At 36.6% G+C, this 17,614-nt stretch overlaps 1 protein-coding gene across 6 annotated transcripts in view; it reads right to left on the bottom strand.

Annotated features, from left to right (window-relative positions):
* Positions 1-160: 160 nt before the first annotated feature.
* The window catches only part of GPHRA (golgi pH regulator A), a 40,318-nt gene continuing 22,864 nt past the window's right edge, over positions 161-17,614 (bottom strand). Inside the window, exons 8-15 of one of the 6 annotated variants that reach the window (XM_027091205.1) lie at positions 13,335-13,444; positions 11,322-11,410; positions 10,299-10,391; positions 3,676-3,771; positions 2,470-2,596; positions 1,957-2,046; positions 962-1,027; positions 705-822 (exon numbers count right to left, since the gene is read on the bottom strand). In XM_027091205.1, the coding sequence (XP_026947006.1) occupies positions 1,002-1,027; positions 1,957-2,046; positions 2,470-2,596; positions 3,676-3,771; positions 10,299-10,391; positions 11,322-11,410; positions 13,335-13,444 (631 nt within the window). In that variant the 3' untranslated portion in view covers positions 705-822; positions 962-1,001. Of the gene's footprint in view, positions 883-961; positions 1,028-1,956; positions 2,047-2,469; positions 2,597-3,675; positions 3,772-10,298; positions 10,392-11,321; positions 11,411-13,334; positions 13,445-17,614 lie in introns of all 6 variants that reach the window. The other 5 variants (XM_027091208.1, XM_027091207.1, XM_027091204.1 and 2 more) reach the window with 5 other exon arrangements.

Below are 17,614 nucleotides of genomic sequence, written 5' to 3'. Positions count from 1 at the left end.
GTTCAGTTGCATACCACTCCTTCCCCAGGACAGATAACCTCTTGGTTAGTTTAAGGGGACAGGGGCTGGGGAGGAAGGGTGGGATGCCAATTCATATTAGATCACACAAGCATAACTTCTTAACCAAGCTATCCTTGATAAAATGATGCTAAGTCCAAAGTGTTAACAATCTCTGATTTTAATGATAGTCAACCTCAAGGGAACGTTATAACCTTCTCCATGTGATCCTTGACTTGAACAGAATCTCATGTGTTTGGCCCAGCTACCTTAGATCTCTCTTAGCCCAGAATTCCAGTGTATTCTCTCCCCTTAGTTTCTTGGCTCTGTCCAGTCCCACCACCCGGCATACTGCGCCAGCCTCAAGCCCAAACAGGGTGCTCTTGGCTGAGTACTAGCTTGAGTTACTTCTCTCTCTCATTTCTGTGATCATGAGTAGCTGATGCTACTCATGATTACAGTATCATCTGAGGAGGCAGGTGTAAGCTGGAGGTAGAATAGGCTACCACAACATTTTGTTTGTTTAAAAAATGTTAGGCCCCGGTCCCCTCCATTTTTTCCCTCTTATATCCAAATTCTGACACCACTGGCCTGTAGCAGTCTATAATAGGCATGAGTTCAAGGTGTCATATGCTTTTCTGGTGCCTGTTTGTGGGCCAAATAGAGGAAGAGTATGCTGGAGAGAGCACTGACCAGGAAGATGACATCAAACCAACGGTGATAGAAGTTGAACTGTAGCTCTCCAAGGACCTCGGTGACTATGGTGCGGTACTCCAGGGGCATGCTCATTCGGATCAGCAGCACAGAGGAGACGAAGTACATGCCCTGCAAGTCAGGTTAATCAAGAAGTCCCTCTGAATGTAGTGACAGACGAGTCCCAGGACATTGTTAAAATATTTAAAAGTATAGAGCACATTTCTGGCATTTTACAGCTGTGCACATAAAGCTAGTTCATTAAACTTACCATTATCTGTGCTAATAGCAGGACAATGACATTGGAGGACTTACTGCTGGATATGGCATAAAAGAACTGTCAAGAAAGGGAGGAGAGATGAATTTATATAGTACTGCTAGATTCCTGTGTCAAAAACATTAAGTAGTACACTTAACATTTAAATGAAAATGTCTCTTCCATGCCACAATCCTGTATAGAACCATTCATATGATTAAGGCTATAAATAAGATATTTAAATAGACTGCCCCAAAAGGATCCAGTTATACTTTTCCCATATGGGTAAGTTGGTGGTTTTAGGTATTATAACATGAAAGGATTCCACCTTATCAGAAACTATGTGATACATATGATTTTAACATCATTATAAGTCATTAAAACAAATTACTCCAGGCCACTCCAAGTGCTTGAAATTGTTACTAGGCTCCTGAGCTCTTCCTAAAATTGTGCTAGATGCTTGGTGATCCCTTCTTCCCTCCCAACCTCTTCTCTCCTTTCATTCAAACAATTCTTGGATTTTGAAATCCTTACCTCTTCTGACAGAGAGGATTTACCTTCCAGCTCCATGAAGCCTTCCTATGCTGATCAGAAAACAGCTGAACATTCTGCTTCTCCTACTTCCATATCCTCCTTACAAGCAACTCTCACAGTTATTCTCCTACCCTCAAATACTGTCTCATTTATTCATTCCAAATACCTGCTCAGCACCTACCATGTGCCACGTTCTGTTCAAGATGCTGGTGACATATCAGTGAATGAAACAGACTGTGACCTCATTCTATGACCTTTGGTAACTAACTGTACTTATCTGATTGGTGTATGATGTAAATACATCATCATCAACTCATGTATTAGTTTAACTTTTTCTTTTACTCTGTTGTATGTCTTTTAAATATTTGAGACTGTTGTTTAAGATCTCAGAAGGCAGAAATGTTAATTAGGTAAAATCATCTCACAGTGGCACATGTAATTAAATTAGTACTTTTAAACTCTGTGATACAACCTACCTTGGTAAGAGTGATCAGCAGTCCTCTGATAGATGTGACAATGATTATTCCAACCAGAATGAAGGAAATGTGTTGGGACCAGAACTTCACCTGTCAACACAATAGGAAGGAAAAATATTTGTTAAATCTCTGTTCAGAGAGATGGGAAAGCTAAGAAGATGCATTCTTATCACTTATGTAGCTGTGAGAGGGAACTTCACTAGCAAGTAAGTGGCAGCGAAAACATGTACAGGAAGACTGCAGTGGATATCTTAACTAGCAGACTTAAAACTTAAGGCCAGAAGAAAGCAAGTGCAATGAAGTGATGAAAATAACTCTAATAACCAGAAGAAACACAAAGCTAATAACACAGCTTCAAGTGAAAAGCATGAATTAAAAGGAAACTAAATAGCAGCCTGATAATTTTAATACCTGAATGACAGTTCTCTGATCACCCAAAACTATAAGAAACTTTTCTTCTTATAATAAAAGAATACGTAGACATTCTCAGCTATAGTCTAGGAAATAGCTGACCTTCATCTGAATCACATGATGATACTTTCTTCTCCTCTTGGATTGCTTCAGAGTGAGAGGCAGCTGTGATACCCTGTGCTTGATTCAGGGCTGAAAAGCATCTGAGGGGGAGCTGCATTGCTAACATCTAAGAGATGTTATTCAGAATTATGAAATGTGAAGTACGTATATAGATGAGTTATAGATGGAATACATATACACACACAGCAGCTAGCCTCAAAGCACTGATAAGGGCATTTCTAAAAACTCACCCCAGTAAAAAAGTGTAAAAGAGGAAAACACATGTGAATAAAGAGTGAAGCATACTTTAGCGTATAATTTATACACTACTTGAAGGAAAGATGCCATGCTCCTTCACATGAAAAAGGATACACTATTGATCTATCATCAAAAAAATGTGTGCTTTGAGCTGTTTCTCAAGGACTGGCGCTCAATTTGCTCTGGTGTATTTTCATTTTATCCAGCTATGAGGGGCATGTCCAGCTGAGATGGCTGGCTGGGGGTAGCATGCAGTCTGTGGCCAGGATCATAGCACAGCTAAATGGCACTCATAGGGACTAAGAACATGACATTGGTCTTATTATCAAAGTGCTAATCAGCTAGAATCACTGGCTATATATATACCTGGAAAATATACTATTCTACAAATAAAAACATTAAACTTAAATTGGGACAAGAATGTGTTTAATAACAGTAGTATTATAAAACACGTAGAAAGATGATTAAAAAAACCTTTGTGCACAGGTGACAGTTAACACTTTTAGCTCAAAACTCACATGAATTAACTGATACAGTTAATTTTTTATAGCAGAAATCATTTCAGTTCTAACACGAAAACACTAATTAGTATTTAATTTTCTACCAGAGGAATCAAAGGTGAGTTATGTTTGAAGATGTCATCAAGTATCACAGAAAGAAGTATTTGAGTATTTGTTACGGAGAAGCTGGTGAGTGGTAGCTGCTAGAGAAGAAGAGGAGGAACTACAGAGATAATCACTATCCATGACAATAATAATTGCCAGTCGTTACTTATGGTTTTATGCCCTTTATGAATTTGCCATAGGAGTACGCCAAAATATAGAGAGTGAGAATAATGAAAGCAGAAGCAAGTACCTAGAATAAGGAGTTAGAATCTAAAGAATTGTTATTTAGAGCAGATATAATAGAAAGAAACATAAGAAATAAGGATTTTGATACAACTCTTACATCAAATTGGATCCCCAGATAATTCACAGTGATCTCAATGCCTCTTGTGACTGGATCAGTTTTCCCAACTCGGTCAAAAACGATATTAATGGTTGCCTGCAGAGACACAGACCTTTACATTAGAGTATCTCAATAATCACCATTTAAAAAAATGATTCAAAATAATGAATTAATCACCAAATGTACCTTACAGGTAGATATTCCTAAAAATGCAATTCTACTCTCAATCTAAATCATATATAAGAAATCTATTTTGGCTATTCACACATAGGCAAACAAAAGTCCCTATCTACACTATCTTTTCTGTAGAGTCTAAAGGGGAATAAGGCTATGACATATACAAATTAATTTAATAGGATCCAGCAAGGAAACATTTTGGTAGACGAACTCAGGGTAAGAGAATCAAGGAATTCCAGGGTAATTCCCTGTGGTTATTTTCTGACAGCTCTAATAGCAATCACTAAAACAACAAAAATAGAGTTATAGCTGACAAGCCAACAAAGAAGATCAAATGGAATTACAAAAAATACCCAATTAATCCAAAAGAAGGAAGAAAAAAAGGAAAAAGGGGAAAAAAGAACACATGAGATGAATAAAAACATACAGCAACATGGTTGTTTTAAACTCAACCGTATCAATAATCACATTAAATATAAATGGTCTAAACCAGGGGTTGGCAGACTTTGCCACTGTCACATAACTGTAGCTACAGACAATATGTAGATAAATGGGCTTGGCTGTGTTCCAATAAAACTTTTAAAATAAAAGCACGTGGTGGCTGGATTTGGCCTGTGGGCTATAGATGGCTGACTCCTGGTCCAAATATGACAATTAAATGGCAGAGAGCACCAGATTAGATAAAAAAGCAAGTTGCTTACAAGAAACCCACTTTAAATATAAAGATACAAATAGGTTAAAAGTAAAAGTATGGAAAAAGATATATTATGCTAACGCTAATCAAAAGAAAGCTGGAATGTCTATATTAATATGAGACAAAGTAGATTTCATAGCAAAAAATAAAAGGGTCATTTCATAAGAATAAGAGAATCATTTCAACAAGGGGCACATAATGACCCTACATGACATACATGAAGCAAAAAAGTGATAGAATTAAAAAAAAGGCAAATCCACAACAATAGGTGGAAATTTCAACACCCCTCTCTCAGTAATTAAGTAGTCAGAAAATCAGTAAGAGTACAGAAAACTTTAACAATACTATCAACCAACTTGACCTAATTGACACTTGCAAGCCATTCCACCCAACAGGAGTAGAATATACATTCTATTCAAGTGTACATAGAACATTAACCATGGTTAGCCATATTCTGGGTCAGAAAACAAGTCTCAATAAATTTAAAAAGATTCAAAGTATATTCGCAGATCACATGAAATTAAATTAGAAAGCAATTACAGAAAGATATTCAGATGATCCCCAAATATTTTATAACATACTTCTAACCCACAAGTCAAAGAAGAAATCAAAAAGGAAATCAGAAAGTATTTTGAACTGAATGAAAATATAAACATCAAAAAAGTTGCATTTTGTGAGACACAACTAAAATCGTGCTTAGCAAGAAATTTATAGCATTAAGACACCTATATTAAAAAAAAGGTTTCAAACCAATGATCTTAGCTTCCACTTTAAGAAATTAGAAAAAGAAGACCCCTAAAAAGCAGAAGAGAAATAATAGTAGAAACCAGAAAAACAACAGAGAAAAATCAATTAACCCAGATGCTGGTTCTTTGAAAAGTTCAATAAGATTGATAAACTTCTATCGAGACTGATCAGAAAAAAAGAGAAAAGACACACATTATCAATATGAAGAATTAGAGAGATATCAATTCACATCCACTAAAATTATTATAATTAAAAAGATAGATAATAAGTGTTGGAGAGGATGTGGAGAAATTGCAACCATCACACATTGCTGGCAGGAATGTAAATTGGTACAGATGCTTTAGAAAACAGCCTGCTAGTTTGGCAGTTTATTAGAAGGTTAAACATATAGTTAGCGTATAACCCAGCAATTCTACCCCTACAGGTATCTACCTAAGAGAAATGAAACATCTGTCCACATAAAAACTTATACATGAATGCTCACAATAGCATTATTTACAGTGGACAAAAAGTGGAAACAACTCAAATGTCCATCAACTGATAAGTGGATAATTTAAATTAATGTGGTATATCCATATAAGGAAATAAATATTACTCAGTCATAAAAAGGAATGAAGTACTGATAGAGGCTACCACATAGATGAACATTGAAAACATTTTGTGAAGAAGCCAATCACAAAAGATCACATTGTATGATTCCATTTACATGAAATGTCCAGAATAGGGAAATTTATAGAGACAGAAAGGATCAATAGATTAGTGGCTGCCTGAGGCTGGGGGAGAAATAGGGAATGACTGCTAGTGAGTATGGGATTTCTTTTTGGGGTGATAAAAATTGATTGTGTTGATGGTTACACACTTTGTGAATATTAAAAACCATTGAATTGTACACTAAATGGGTGAATTGTATTGCATGTGAATTATATCTCAATAAAGCTGTTACATAAAAAGAGAATGAGAGAGGTGACATCATTACAGACTTTATAAATATTAAAAGGATAATAAGAGAATACTATGAACAATCTTATGCCAATAAATTTGACAACTTCAATAAAAATGGATAAATTCTTTGTAAGACACAAGTACAAAAGTTCACTCAAGAAGAAATAGATAACCCTGAATAAACTTTATAAATATTAAATAAATTATATTTGTAGTTAAAAAACTCTCTGCAAAGAAAACTCCAGGTCTAGATGGCTGATGAAATCCACCAAACATTTAAGAAAGAAATAATAACAATTCCACGCAAACTCTTCTGCTAATTAGAAGAGAAAGAAATACTTCTCAACTTATTCTCTAAGGTTAGACACCTAAACCAAACAAAGACATTAACAAGAAAACTACATTCTGGTATTCCTCATAAACATAGATGCACAAATTCTTAACAAAATTTTAGTAAATTAAATCTAACAAAATATAAAAAGGATAATACATCATGGCCAAGTAAAGTTTACTGCAGGAATGCAAGGTCAGTTTAATATTCAAAAAGTAATGTAACACTATATTAGCAGACTAAAAAAGAAAAACCATATGATCATCTCAATAGATGCAGAAAAGCATCTGACAAAATCAAACATGCTTTCATGATTAAAAACACTCAAGAAACTATGAATAAAAGAAAATTCCTCAGCCTGATAAAGGGCACCTAGGAAAAACCGACAGCTAACATCATACTTAATGGTGTAAGACTGGATGCTTTCCCCCTAAGATCAGGATGACTGCTCTATTTAACTCTGTAAGTGGAGGCTTTGGTCAGTGCAGTAAGGCTGGGGGAGGAGGATTAGAAGAAAGGTAGGATGGAATTGTTTATGTAGAAAAATCCTACGAAATTTATAAAAAGCTTCTAGAAATAATAAGGGAGTTTAGCGAGGTTGCAGAATATAAGATCAATATACAAGAATCAATTGTATATCTATATACTAGTAACACTTGGAAATTAAAATTATAAAAACATTTTCATTTATAATAGCATCAAAAAATTAAATACTTAAGAGATAAGTCTGATGAAAGTTTTGTACACTAAAAACTATAAGGGCTTCCCTGGTGGTGCAGTGGTTGAGAATCCGCCTGCCAACTCAGGGGACACGGGTTCAAGCCCTGGCCCGGGAAGATCCCACATGCCACGGAGCAGCCGGGCCCGTTCGCCACAACTACAGACCCTGCGCTCTAGAGCCCACGAGCCACAACTACTGAAGCCCGCGGGCCTGGATCCCATGCTCTGCAACAGGGGAGGCCACCGCAGTGAGAGGCCCACGTACTGCAACAAGGAGTGGCCCCTGCTTGCCGCAACTAGAGAAAACCCGTGTGCAGCAACGAAGACACAATGCAGCCAAAAATAAATAAATAAAATAAAATAAAAAAAGAGTAATAAAAACTATAAAACACTGTTGAGAGAAACTAAAGAAGATCTAAATAAATGAAGAGTTGTACCATGCTCATGAATTGGAAAACTCATTGATCAAGACAGTGTGGTATGGGCAGAAGTAAATATATAAGATACATATAAATCTCAATAGAAAAAAAGAGAGTACAGAAACAGACCCACACACATATGGTCAATTAGTTTTTGACAAAATTGCAAAATCACCTCAATGGAGAAAGGATACTCTTTTCAACAAATGGTGCTAGAACAATTGGCTATCTATATGAAAAAAATGAACTTGGATTCATACTCCAATATCATATTAGAAAATTAACTCAAGATGGATCATAGACCTAAATGTAAAACCTAAAACTATAAAATTTCTAGAAGAAAACATATGAAAAAAATCTTTGTGACAAATCTTTAGACAAATATTTCTTTTTTTTTTTTTTTTTTGCGGTATGCGGGTTTCTCACTGTTGCGGCCTCTCCTGTTGCGGAGCACAGGCTCCAGACGTGCAGGCTCAGTGGCCATGGCTCACGGGCCCAGCCGCTCCGTGGCATGTGGGATCTTCCCGGACCAGGGCACGAACCCGCGTCCCCTGCATCGGCAGGCAGACTCTCAACCACTGCGCCACCAGGGAAGCCCTAGACAAAGATTTCTTAGATACAACACCAAAAGCATAATCCATAGTTGGAAAAAACAGATAAATAGGACTTCATCAAAGTGAAGAATTTCTGGTTTTCGAAAGATACTGCTAAGAGAATGAAAAGCCAAGCCACTGACTGGGAGAAAATATCTGAAAATCACATATTTGATAAAAGGCTTCCAGACTATATTGAAAAACTCAAACCCAATAAAAAGAAAACAACCTAATTAAAAAATTGGCAAAAAAATTTGAATAGATACATTGTCAGAGAGGATATACAGGTGGCAAAAAGGCACATAAAAAGTTGTTCAACATCATTAGACATTAGGAAAATGCAAATTAAAATGATTCAATACCACCTCATACTTATTAAAACATCTAAGATTAAAAAGACTGACTACACAATGTTGGTGAGGATGTGGAATAACTGAAACCCTCAAACACTGCAGGTGGGAATATAAAATGGTGCAACCTCTTTGGAAAAGTTTGGCTGTTTCTTCAAAAGTCAAACATACATCTGCCATATGAGCCAGCCATTCTACACTTAAATGCTTTCTCCCAAGAGAAAAGAGAGCATATGTCCAAATACAGACTTGTACATAAATGTTCACAGCAGCTTTATTGTAATATCCCCAAATTGAAAACAAACAAATATCGATCAGCAGGCGAACAGATAAACAAATTGTGGCACATCCATACAATGGAACACTACTCATCAATAAAAAGGAATAGAGGGCTTCCCTGGTGGCGCAGTGGTTGAGAGTCCGCCTGCCGATGCAGGGCACACGGGTTCGTGCCCCGGTCCGGGAAGATCCCACATGCCGCGGAGTGGCTGGGCCCATGAGCCATGGCCGCTGAGCCTGTGCATCTGGAGCCTGTGCTCCGCAACGGCAGAGGCCCCAACAGTGAGAGGCCCCAACAGTGAGAGGCCCGCGTACCGCAAAAAAAAAAAAAAAAAAAAAAAGTAATAGGCATTACAAAGGGGCCTGAGGAAACTTTTGGAAGTGATGATGGATGTGTTCTCTATCCTGATTGTGGTGATGACTGTTGCACAGGTATATATATATATATCAAAATTTACCAAATTGTATACTTTAAATATGTACAGTTGTTGAATGTCAATTACATCTCAATAAAGCTGTTAAAAATGTTATGCTCTCCTAAAGGCTGCATCTCAGGAAAAGCCTTTAGTAGCTTAGTTAATTGAATACACTATCTTCATTTATCCTCTCCCACTGAATGAATCAAGATTTAAAAATGTCATCTGAATGGGTATTAGCATCAATTTATTATAACATTAGATCTGTTAAATCCAGAATCCTCCATTCATCTACACTGATCAAAATTAACTAACAAGCTGACAAAGCTCCTCTTTGTGCAAGCACAGCCCCAGTGGGAAAGTCACCGAACTAGAACGTCAAATCAGCCTTTTCTATAATCACACTGAAATCCATTAATACCTGCAGATGAGTCACAAGTAAAGACAAATAATGCAGTGCATAAAATGCACATAAAGAATAGAGCGTTAAGGGAGAGCCACAAAAGAATAAGAGCTGTAAGCACAGAAGATGAATTTATCTGTAGAAATATGTTTTAGAATTTACTTTTTTGGGTATATACAGATTATTAAAAAGGACAGGTGGTTTCTATTCTGAGCTGAAGGTAGGAATTGCGTTATATACAATCACGTACTCATGCGTAATATGGAAAGCAGGGTGTAAAATAAGAAACTTCAATATTCACTCTTCATATATTTCATAATCTAAGAACTTATTCATGATTTCTGACAGAAGAAAAATGCAACCTCCCTCTTCTAGGTGACCCAAAAAGGAGAGGATGAAAAAATGAGGCTCAGAGATGTGAAAGATCACATTTTCTATTGACTCAACTGGATTTGGAGTTTAGTTCAATGTCTCAACCGAACTCAATTTTCTCTCTCTGCCATTACCAGGGAAAATCACCTAAATCCTGACAATTAAAAATAAAATACTTACCATGAAAATTTTCCAAACACAGTAAATAGAGAAAAAGTAACCCAGAAAATTAAAATATTTCCCCTTGAAAGTTTTGGAGTATTCTATTCTCTCCTGAGGGAAAACAAACACAAAACATGGTTAGTCTCAGCAAAATTACATTTATATTCCACAAAATTCCTGCCTCTATGAATCACTGTTCGGGCTAAGAATTAAAACCACACATGATAATAATATTAAAATAACAGTAATAGTAGTAGTGGGAAAAATTTATTGAATGATTACTTTAAGCCAGAAATTAGGATAAACACCTTACATGCATTATCTACTTTAATCTTCATAACAACTCTTATGAGATATGTTCTCTTTAATTTTACAGATGAGAAAACAGAGGCTTAGGGAGGTTAAATAACTTGCTTAAGGTTGCAGAGCTAGTGAGTAAGGGAAGTTAGGCTCAGGTCTATCTGTCTTCAAAGCCTATGTTCACCTCTATCCTACATGGCTATTCCTGTGAAGTAATCCTCAAAAAGGAGTAAAATAGTTTGAACAACCTTAACTAATAGATTTTGCATATTTAAATTACATTGCATTTTAGGTGTACAAAGGAAAGTTACTTCTTGTAGTTAGGTCCCTTCTTGATCTGGATCCTTTAAAATAGGGCTAGACCATGGCAGATGGGTGTCTTACTGCTCTTACACTATTATTAACTTGCAAGAGAACAAAAAACAGAGGAGTTACCATAGGAGCTACCCTCTTGATCCTGGATCATCAGTAGGAAGTGGTGTGTGCCACCTTCCTAGATGACTAAAAGCCTCTTCTGACTATCCCACTAATTTCTATTTTTGAGAGTGTTCCATTAAGGGTTTTGCTACTGGTAGGAGCAATGTCACAAAGAGTGCAGCCATCAGTGCTTCGTGGCTGATATTGAAGCTATGAGGTACCTCTTACATGGCTTGGCCATAGAGGATGCTAAAAAGCTAGTTAGTCTTGTTCTCTCTTCTATCATATTAGTAAAAACCACACTTCAGTTTCCTTGCTCTGTACCTTGGTAGCATATAGATCAGCCGTTTCCAGAAAAAGCTGTCTGCTTAGTTCTTCCAAAGCATCCACTTCCTGTTGAATAAGAGTAAGATCTGGCACAAAATGGGCATCAAGGTTTAAATCACATAGAAGTTTCAAGGAACAGCAATAAAGAAAGCATATGCTTTTGGTTTCTTCTACAGTGGGTCCTAGGAACTGCCCATAGTTTCAATTTCCTGCTTATAGCCAGCAGTACTACTTTAGAACAATTTTTCCAACCTCAGACACAGGTGTATAAAAGCTTTTCCATCAAGAGCGTCACCACCAAACACCTACCACTCAGTTCCTCACTAGCTCAAGTGGCTCAGAGAGATGGTTCTGTTTATTTTTGCTTTATCTAGTTAGATTAAGTCAAATGTAATCTTTGGAATCTCAAAAGGTTACATAGTAAGAAAAACACCTATAATATAGCAAAGTTTTCTCCTGAAATATCTGAATAAATACAATGTTAGGGAAGGGAACTAATGTTTACTGAGTTCTAATACAGGCTGGGATTTATAGACATTACCTTCTTTAGTTCTTTACGATATTATCTTCTATTATTTACAACAATCCCATGAGATAGGTGTTATTATCCATTTTGCAGATAAGGAAAGTAAAGCTCAGAGAGTCAAATAACTTGCTCAAAGTCACACAGCTGATAGGCATGGAAGCAAAGTCAGATCTGCCTTACTCCAAGGCCTGCTCTTTCCATTACGCTATGCCACTTTCGAAGAACTCAGTGAGGTCGTGTGATTATCCTCTCCATTTAGGAAAGGACTCAGAAATCTTAAATAATCCCGATACTTTTTTGACTTGACTTAGTGTTGCTAAGATAGCTTAAACCTAAACTTTGGCTTTTATGAATTTTTAAGTAATAAAAATAGTAAAGACAGCCCTTTCTAAAACAGAAGCATTGGCTTTAATCCAAATCCTCCCTCCTCTCTGTGAGTTTTCCACTATTACCCAAATCAGCAAATGCCCTTCAGCTCCTTCCTCAGTACTGGCTGCTGTTGGCATGGTCCAGGCCACTGAATAATGCGGTTTAATGAGTTACACGTTTGGCTCTTCCATGATTAGGCAGTAAGCTCCTTGAGGAGAGAGGCTATCCTCTGCTCATCATTTTATCCCTTAGCACTCTGCTGGAAATAGGAGATGAGAAATGAATTTAAAGTCATCTTTTTTTTCTCTCTCCTGTGGTCATCCTACTTTTTTTTCTTTTTCTTTTTCCAATTCTTACCTGCATTTCACACCAGAAAGATATATCATAATTTATAGCAAGAATAGGTTACATTCTTTTTCTCCAATTGAGGCACAGGGGAATCTGTTCTTCCTCAGGCCAGAGAATGAAGCAGGAATATGCTATTTTACCTCTAGTCCCCCACCCCAAATTCCAGCTTCATAACCTGGTAGCCACAAAGAGATCTGGTTACTCAATTTGGGAATCAGTTAACACTGCAACCAGCTGGGCCAAGACAAGTCCATTATCCCAATCTCCTTGATTCTTTAAACCAAAACGTCACTGGAGATACAGAGCTGCTTAAAATTTGTTTGTTTCTAAAACTGACTGCTTTAGAAATGGGCCCTTACAATCTCATATACAAACCATCCATCTGGGGGAGGCACTGTTTTGTGGTGGTGTTTCAGAGGTGGGAAATACAATAGTGTAGTGGAAAGAACTGAGGAGACCACAGTTCTGGTCTTATCTTTGCCACAAGCCACTGTGTGACAACTTCTCTGGGTCTATTTTCTCATCTGTAAAATGGAAAGACTGACATGTTAGCACCCCTTCAGTTCAAAGACAATGGTTTTAGTATTTTATGATCTTCTATGGCTGTTGGAAAGATGACTGTATACATTGTATTTCCTAAGCCCAGCCCTGGCCAGCTGAACTCTGTTGCCGTCAGGTATCTTAGAAGAGAATATCCCAATACTATTTTTTCTTCTGCCCTTGGTCCAGAGTTGAGAAAAAGAATCAAGCAGAGGGATAAAGGATACTTTCACTTCCTGGTGCTGAAGTGGTAACACTCTTTATCATTCCCCAGAATCCTGATGGTTTGTTATGCACCTCCCCCTTCTGGAACATAGTCCTCCGTGTCATTGCCATCCTGAAATAAAATATAAAACCTCAGCAAGGAAGCATGGACCCTCGTACTCCATTCTCATCTGCTTTCCAGTCTCATAACTGCTCCTTTCATTTGCTGAGCTGTTCAGGGAAGGATTCAAATTCTGGAGTCCCACTTTTCCACTGCTTACAACTGAGGGAAAAGCATACACTCCCAGAAGGAATGTGGAATAGGTGAAGGAGCACAGAATTGGAGTAGGCAATAAATTTGAGGACTGCCTCTACAACTTGGAAACTGTGAGACCTTAGAGTTTTCATTTCCTCATCTCTGGATGATTGTGAAGATCAATGAAATAATATATTTAATTATTACCATTATCATTTAAAAACAAAATAAAACAATAGCTAACATGCCTAGCTAAAGGATCAGGTACAGGGTAGGAACTCAATAAATATTTTTTTCTTTCCTTTTTAAAAGCAGACAAAAGAAAAACAAACAAACAAACAAAAACCTCAGAAAATCACATAAACCTGGCCTCTTCTAAAACACCATTCTCCCTTTAATGACAGTCTCCCCCTACTACCAAATAAATCAATGGAAAACTTGTCCTTCCTCTTGTCCTGTCAGTCTGTGGAAGGACCTACCGCCTCAGTGGTGGCTGCTGGCATGTTCCAGCCCACCACATAGAATAGGGTCCTTGTGAGGAAAAATAGAGCATTTGTGCATAAATGGCTTCTTGAAGAGTACAATAGGCCAAGGCCTACAGGCTTAAAGTAAACCAGAATGAGTCTAATAAAAAGAGTTGTAGAACTAAAGAAAACTTTAACTCAAGGTTAACCTCAAAAGGATGACAAGAGATAGAAGTGGTAAGGATAAAGGAGCAGCATTGGTATTCATGGTTAGGACCAATAAAAATGGAACCAATGGTACCAAATACCAAATGGTATTTTTGTGGGCTAAATTCTTTAAGCCATTGGCTAAAATGATATTAACAATAAAGAATATTAAGTGTGTTAGCCACACTGACTTAATTGTTTCCTCCTTAAAATGACCTTTACCGCGATACTGAGTAAATGGAATATAGCTCCCAAGTTGTATTAGCTCCTTCTGCATTTTCCTTTAATTACGCATGTGCACCGTAACTCAGCATTATTGGAAGATGCAGAACAGCCAAGAAGAGGCTCAGACCTAGGGAGACTTTGACTTGGCGAGACTCATAAGTCTTAGTTTTCCTATTTTCATAGTTGGGAAAGCTGGAGCAAAAGGGGAGAGGTTCTATCCCACTCATTTACATCAACCTACCATGCTGAATTAAAGGAAGGCAGAGGGAGATAGGGCACACAGAAGCGCATTTCTGTTGTCCTTAGTTTCAATGTCTATAATACAATAAACATAATGACTGGCTGTGGAGTGGAACCTCTTGAACATGTAAAGATGACAGACACTGCATTGTGGCCCCACAACAGGCAAAGAGGTAATCACTAGAAGAAGTATGTACTTGGTAGTAGTTTGCATGTAAAGAAGCTGAAAAATGTCTACTATGGTTTAAATACTCCATTCTACCGTTTTCTGGTATCCATCGCTTCTGGTTGGAAGTCAGCAATTACTTTTTTAATTAAACATTTTCTTTTGAGATAACTGTAAATCCACATGGGGTTATAAAAAAAATACAGAGATACCATGTACCCTTTCCCCACCTTTCCCCAATGGAAATCTTGTGGGTACAATATCACAACCAGGATACTGACACTTATAGAGTCAAAATACAGAACATTTCCATTACTACAAGGATTCCTCACGTTGCCCTTGTATAGCCCACTTCCCTCCTCCCACCCCCAGGCCTTCTTTAACCCCTGGCAACCACGAATCTGTTTCCACTTCCATTTTGTCATTTAAAAAATGTTATATAAATAGAATCATACCGTATGCACCCTTTGTGAATTGGCTTTTTTACTCAGCATAATTTTCTGGAGATTCATACAGGTTGTTGCATCTATCAGTAGTTCATAACTTCTTATCACTCAGCAGTATTCTGTGGTATGGATAAACCACACTTTAACTATTTATCCATTAAAGGATATCTGGATTATTTCCATTTCTGGCTAATATGAATAAAACTGCTATAAACATTAAGGCACAAATTTTTGTGTGAAGATAAGTCTTCATTCCTCTGGAAAAAGTACCCAGGAGTGCAATTGCTATGTTGTGTAATAGTTGCATGTTTAGTTTTTTTAAGAAACTGCTAAACTGTGTTCCAGAGTTACTATACTATTCCACATTCTAACCAGCAATGTATGAGTGATCCAGTTTCTCTGCATCCTTACTAGCATTTGTTGTTGTCACTAATTTTTATTTTAGTCATTCTAATAGGTATGTAGTAATAGCCCATAGTTTTAATTGCATTTCTCTAATGGCTAATGATGTTAGAAAGCCTTTTCATGTGCTTAATTGCCATTTATACAACGTGTACAGTGAGTGTCTGTGCAGGTCTTTTGCCCAACTTCTAACTGGACTATTTGATTTTTTTTTTTTTCTCTAACTTGTGAAAGTTAGTTCTTTCTCAGATATGTGGTTTGCAAATACTCTCTCCCAGTCTGTAATTTTTCTTTTCATCCTCTTAGCAGGGTTTTTCACAGAGTGAAATTTTTTCATTTTGATGAAGTCCAATTTATCAATTTTTCCTTTTATAAATTGTGCTTTTGGTGCCAAGTCTAAGAACTCTTCTGTAGCCCTAGATTTCAAATATTTCTCCTATTTTCTACCAAGTTTTACAGTTTTACATTTTGAATTAATTTTTGTATAAGGTGTGAGACTTACACTGAGATTCATTTAAAAAAAATCTATGGATGTCCAATTGTTCAAGCACCATTTGTTGAAAAGGCTATCTTTCCTCCACTGAATTGATTTTGCAAATTTGTAAACAAATTAGTTGGGCATTTTTCTGTTGGTCTGAGTCCTCTATTCTGCTCCATTGGTCTATGTGTCTATACCGCTGCCAATATAATCCTTGATTATAGCTGTATAATAAGTTTTGAAATCAGATAGACTGATACTGTTCATTTTACTTTTTCAAAATTGTTTTAGCTATTTTGAAAAAGTGTCTAGTACTTTTGTGTCTCCATATAAACTTTAGAATAATTTTGTGTGTATCTACAAAAAATCTTGCTGGGATTTTGAAATGACTTACATTAAACGTGTACATCAATGTGGGGAGAATTAACATCTTTACTACGTTGAGTCTTCCAATCTATTAAACATGGGATGTTTCTCTATTTAGACCTTTGATTTCTTTCATCGGCACTTCATAGTTTTCAGCATATAAGTCCTGTACGTGTTGTGTTAGATTTATACCTAAGTATTTCTTTTTTTTTGAGTGACTGTGTTTTTAATTTCTAGTAATATAAAAATACAATTAATTTTTGTATGTTTACTTTGTATTCTACAACCTTGTTCAGCAACCATTACTTTTTTTGTTGTTCCCCTATATTTATCATTTTTCTCTTGATGCTTTCAAGATTTTTTCTTTATCTTTTAGCAATTTGACTATATGAACCTAGGTGTAGTTTTGTGGTTCCCCTACTTAAGCCTCTTAGATCTGTAAATTAATGTTTTCCACCAAATTTGGAAGGCTTTTGGCCATTATTTTTTCAAGTACTTTTTTGGCCCCTTTCTCCTTCTTCTAGGACTCCAACTACAAGTATTTAGACTGCTTGATATTGCTTCATCCTGAGATTTTGTTCATTTTTCTTCCATCTTTGATTTCTCTATTCTTCAGACTGAATAATTTCTATTGATCTGCCTTCAAGTTCACTGATTCTTTCTTCTGCCATCTCAATTCTGCTAAGTCTACATAGTAAAATTTTCATTTCAGTTACTGTAGTTTTCAGGTTTGAATTTTCTTTTGTTTCTTTTTTAAAATATAGTTTCTATTTCTCTTTTGAGACTCCTTTTCTGTTCACTAATTAATATTATGCTTCCTTCATTTCTTTGAATGTATTCATAATAGCTGTTTTCAAGTCTGTTTGCTAAATGTGTTATCTGGGCCCCCCTGGAGTTGTGTCTATTAGTTGCTTTTTATCTTGAATATGGGTTGCACAGTTCTGTTTCTTTGTATGTCTAGTAAGTTCTGATTGAAAACTTGACATTGTATATATTATGTTTTAGTGGCTTTGGAATCTGTTTTATTTTTCTGAGGACTGCTCTTTTTTTGTT

This window comes from Aethalodelphis obliquidens, unplaced genomic scaffold (assembly GCF_003676395.1).
Source record: "Aethalodelphis obliquidens isolate GAN/ISIS:26980383/991018 unplaced genomic scaffold, ASM367639v1 scaffold70, whole genome shotgun sequence".
NCBI classification, from domain to species: Eukaryota; Metazoa; Chordata; class Mammalia; order Artiodactyla; family Delphinidae; genus Aethalodelphis; species Aethalodelphis obliquidens.
This window is presented reverse-complemented; position numbering and strand designations above follow the sequence as displayed.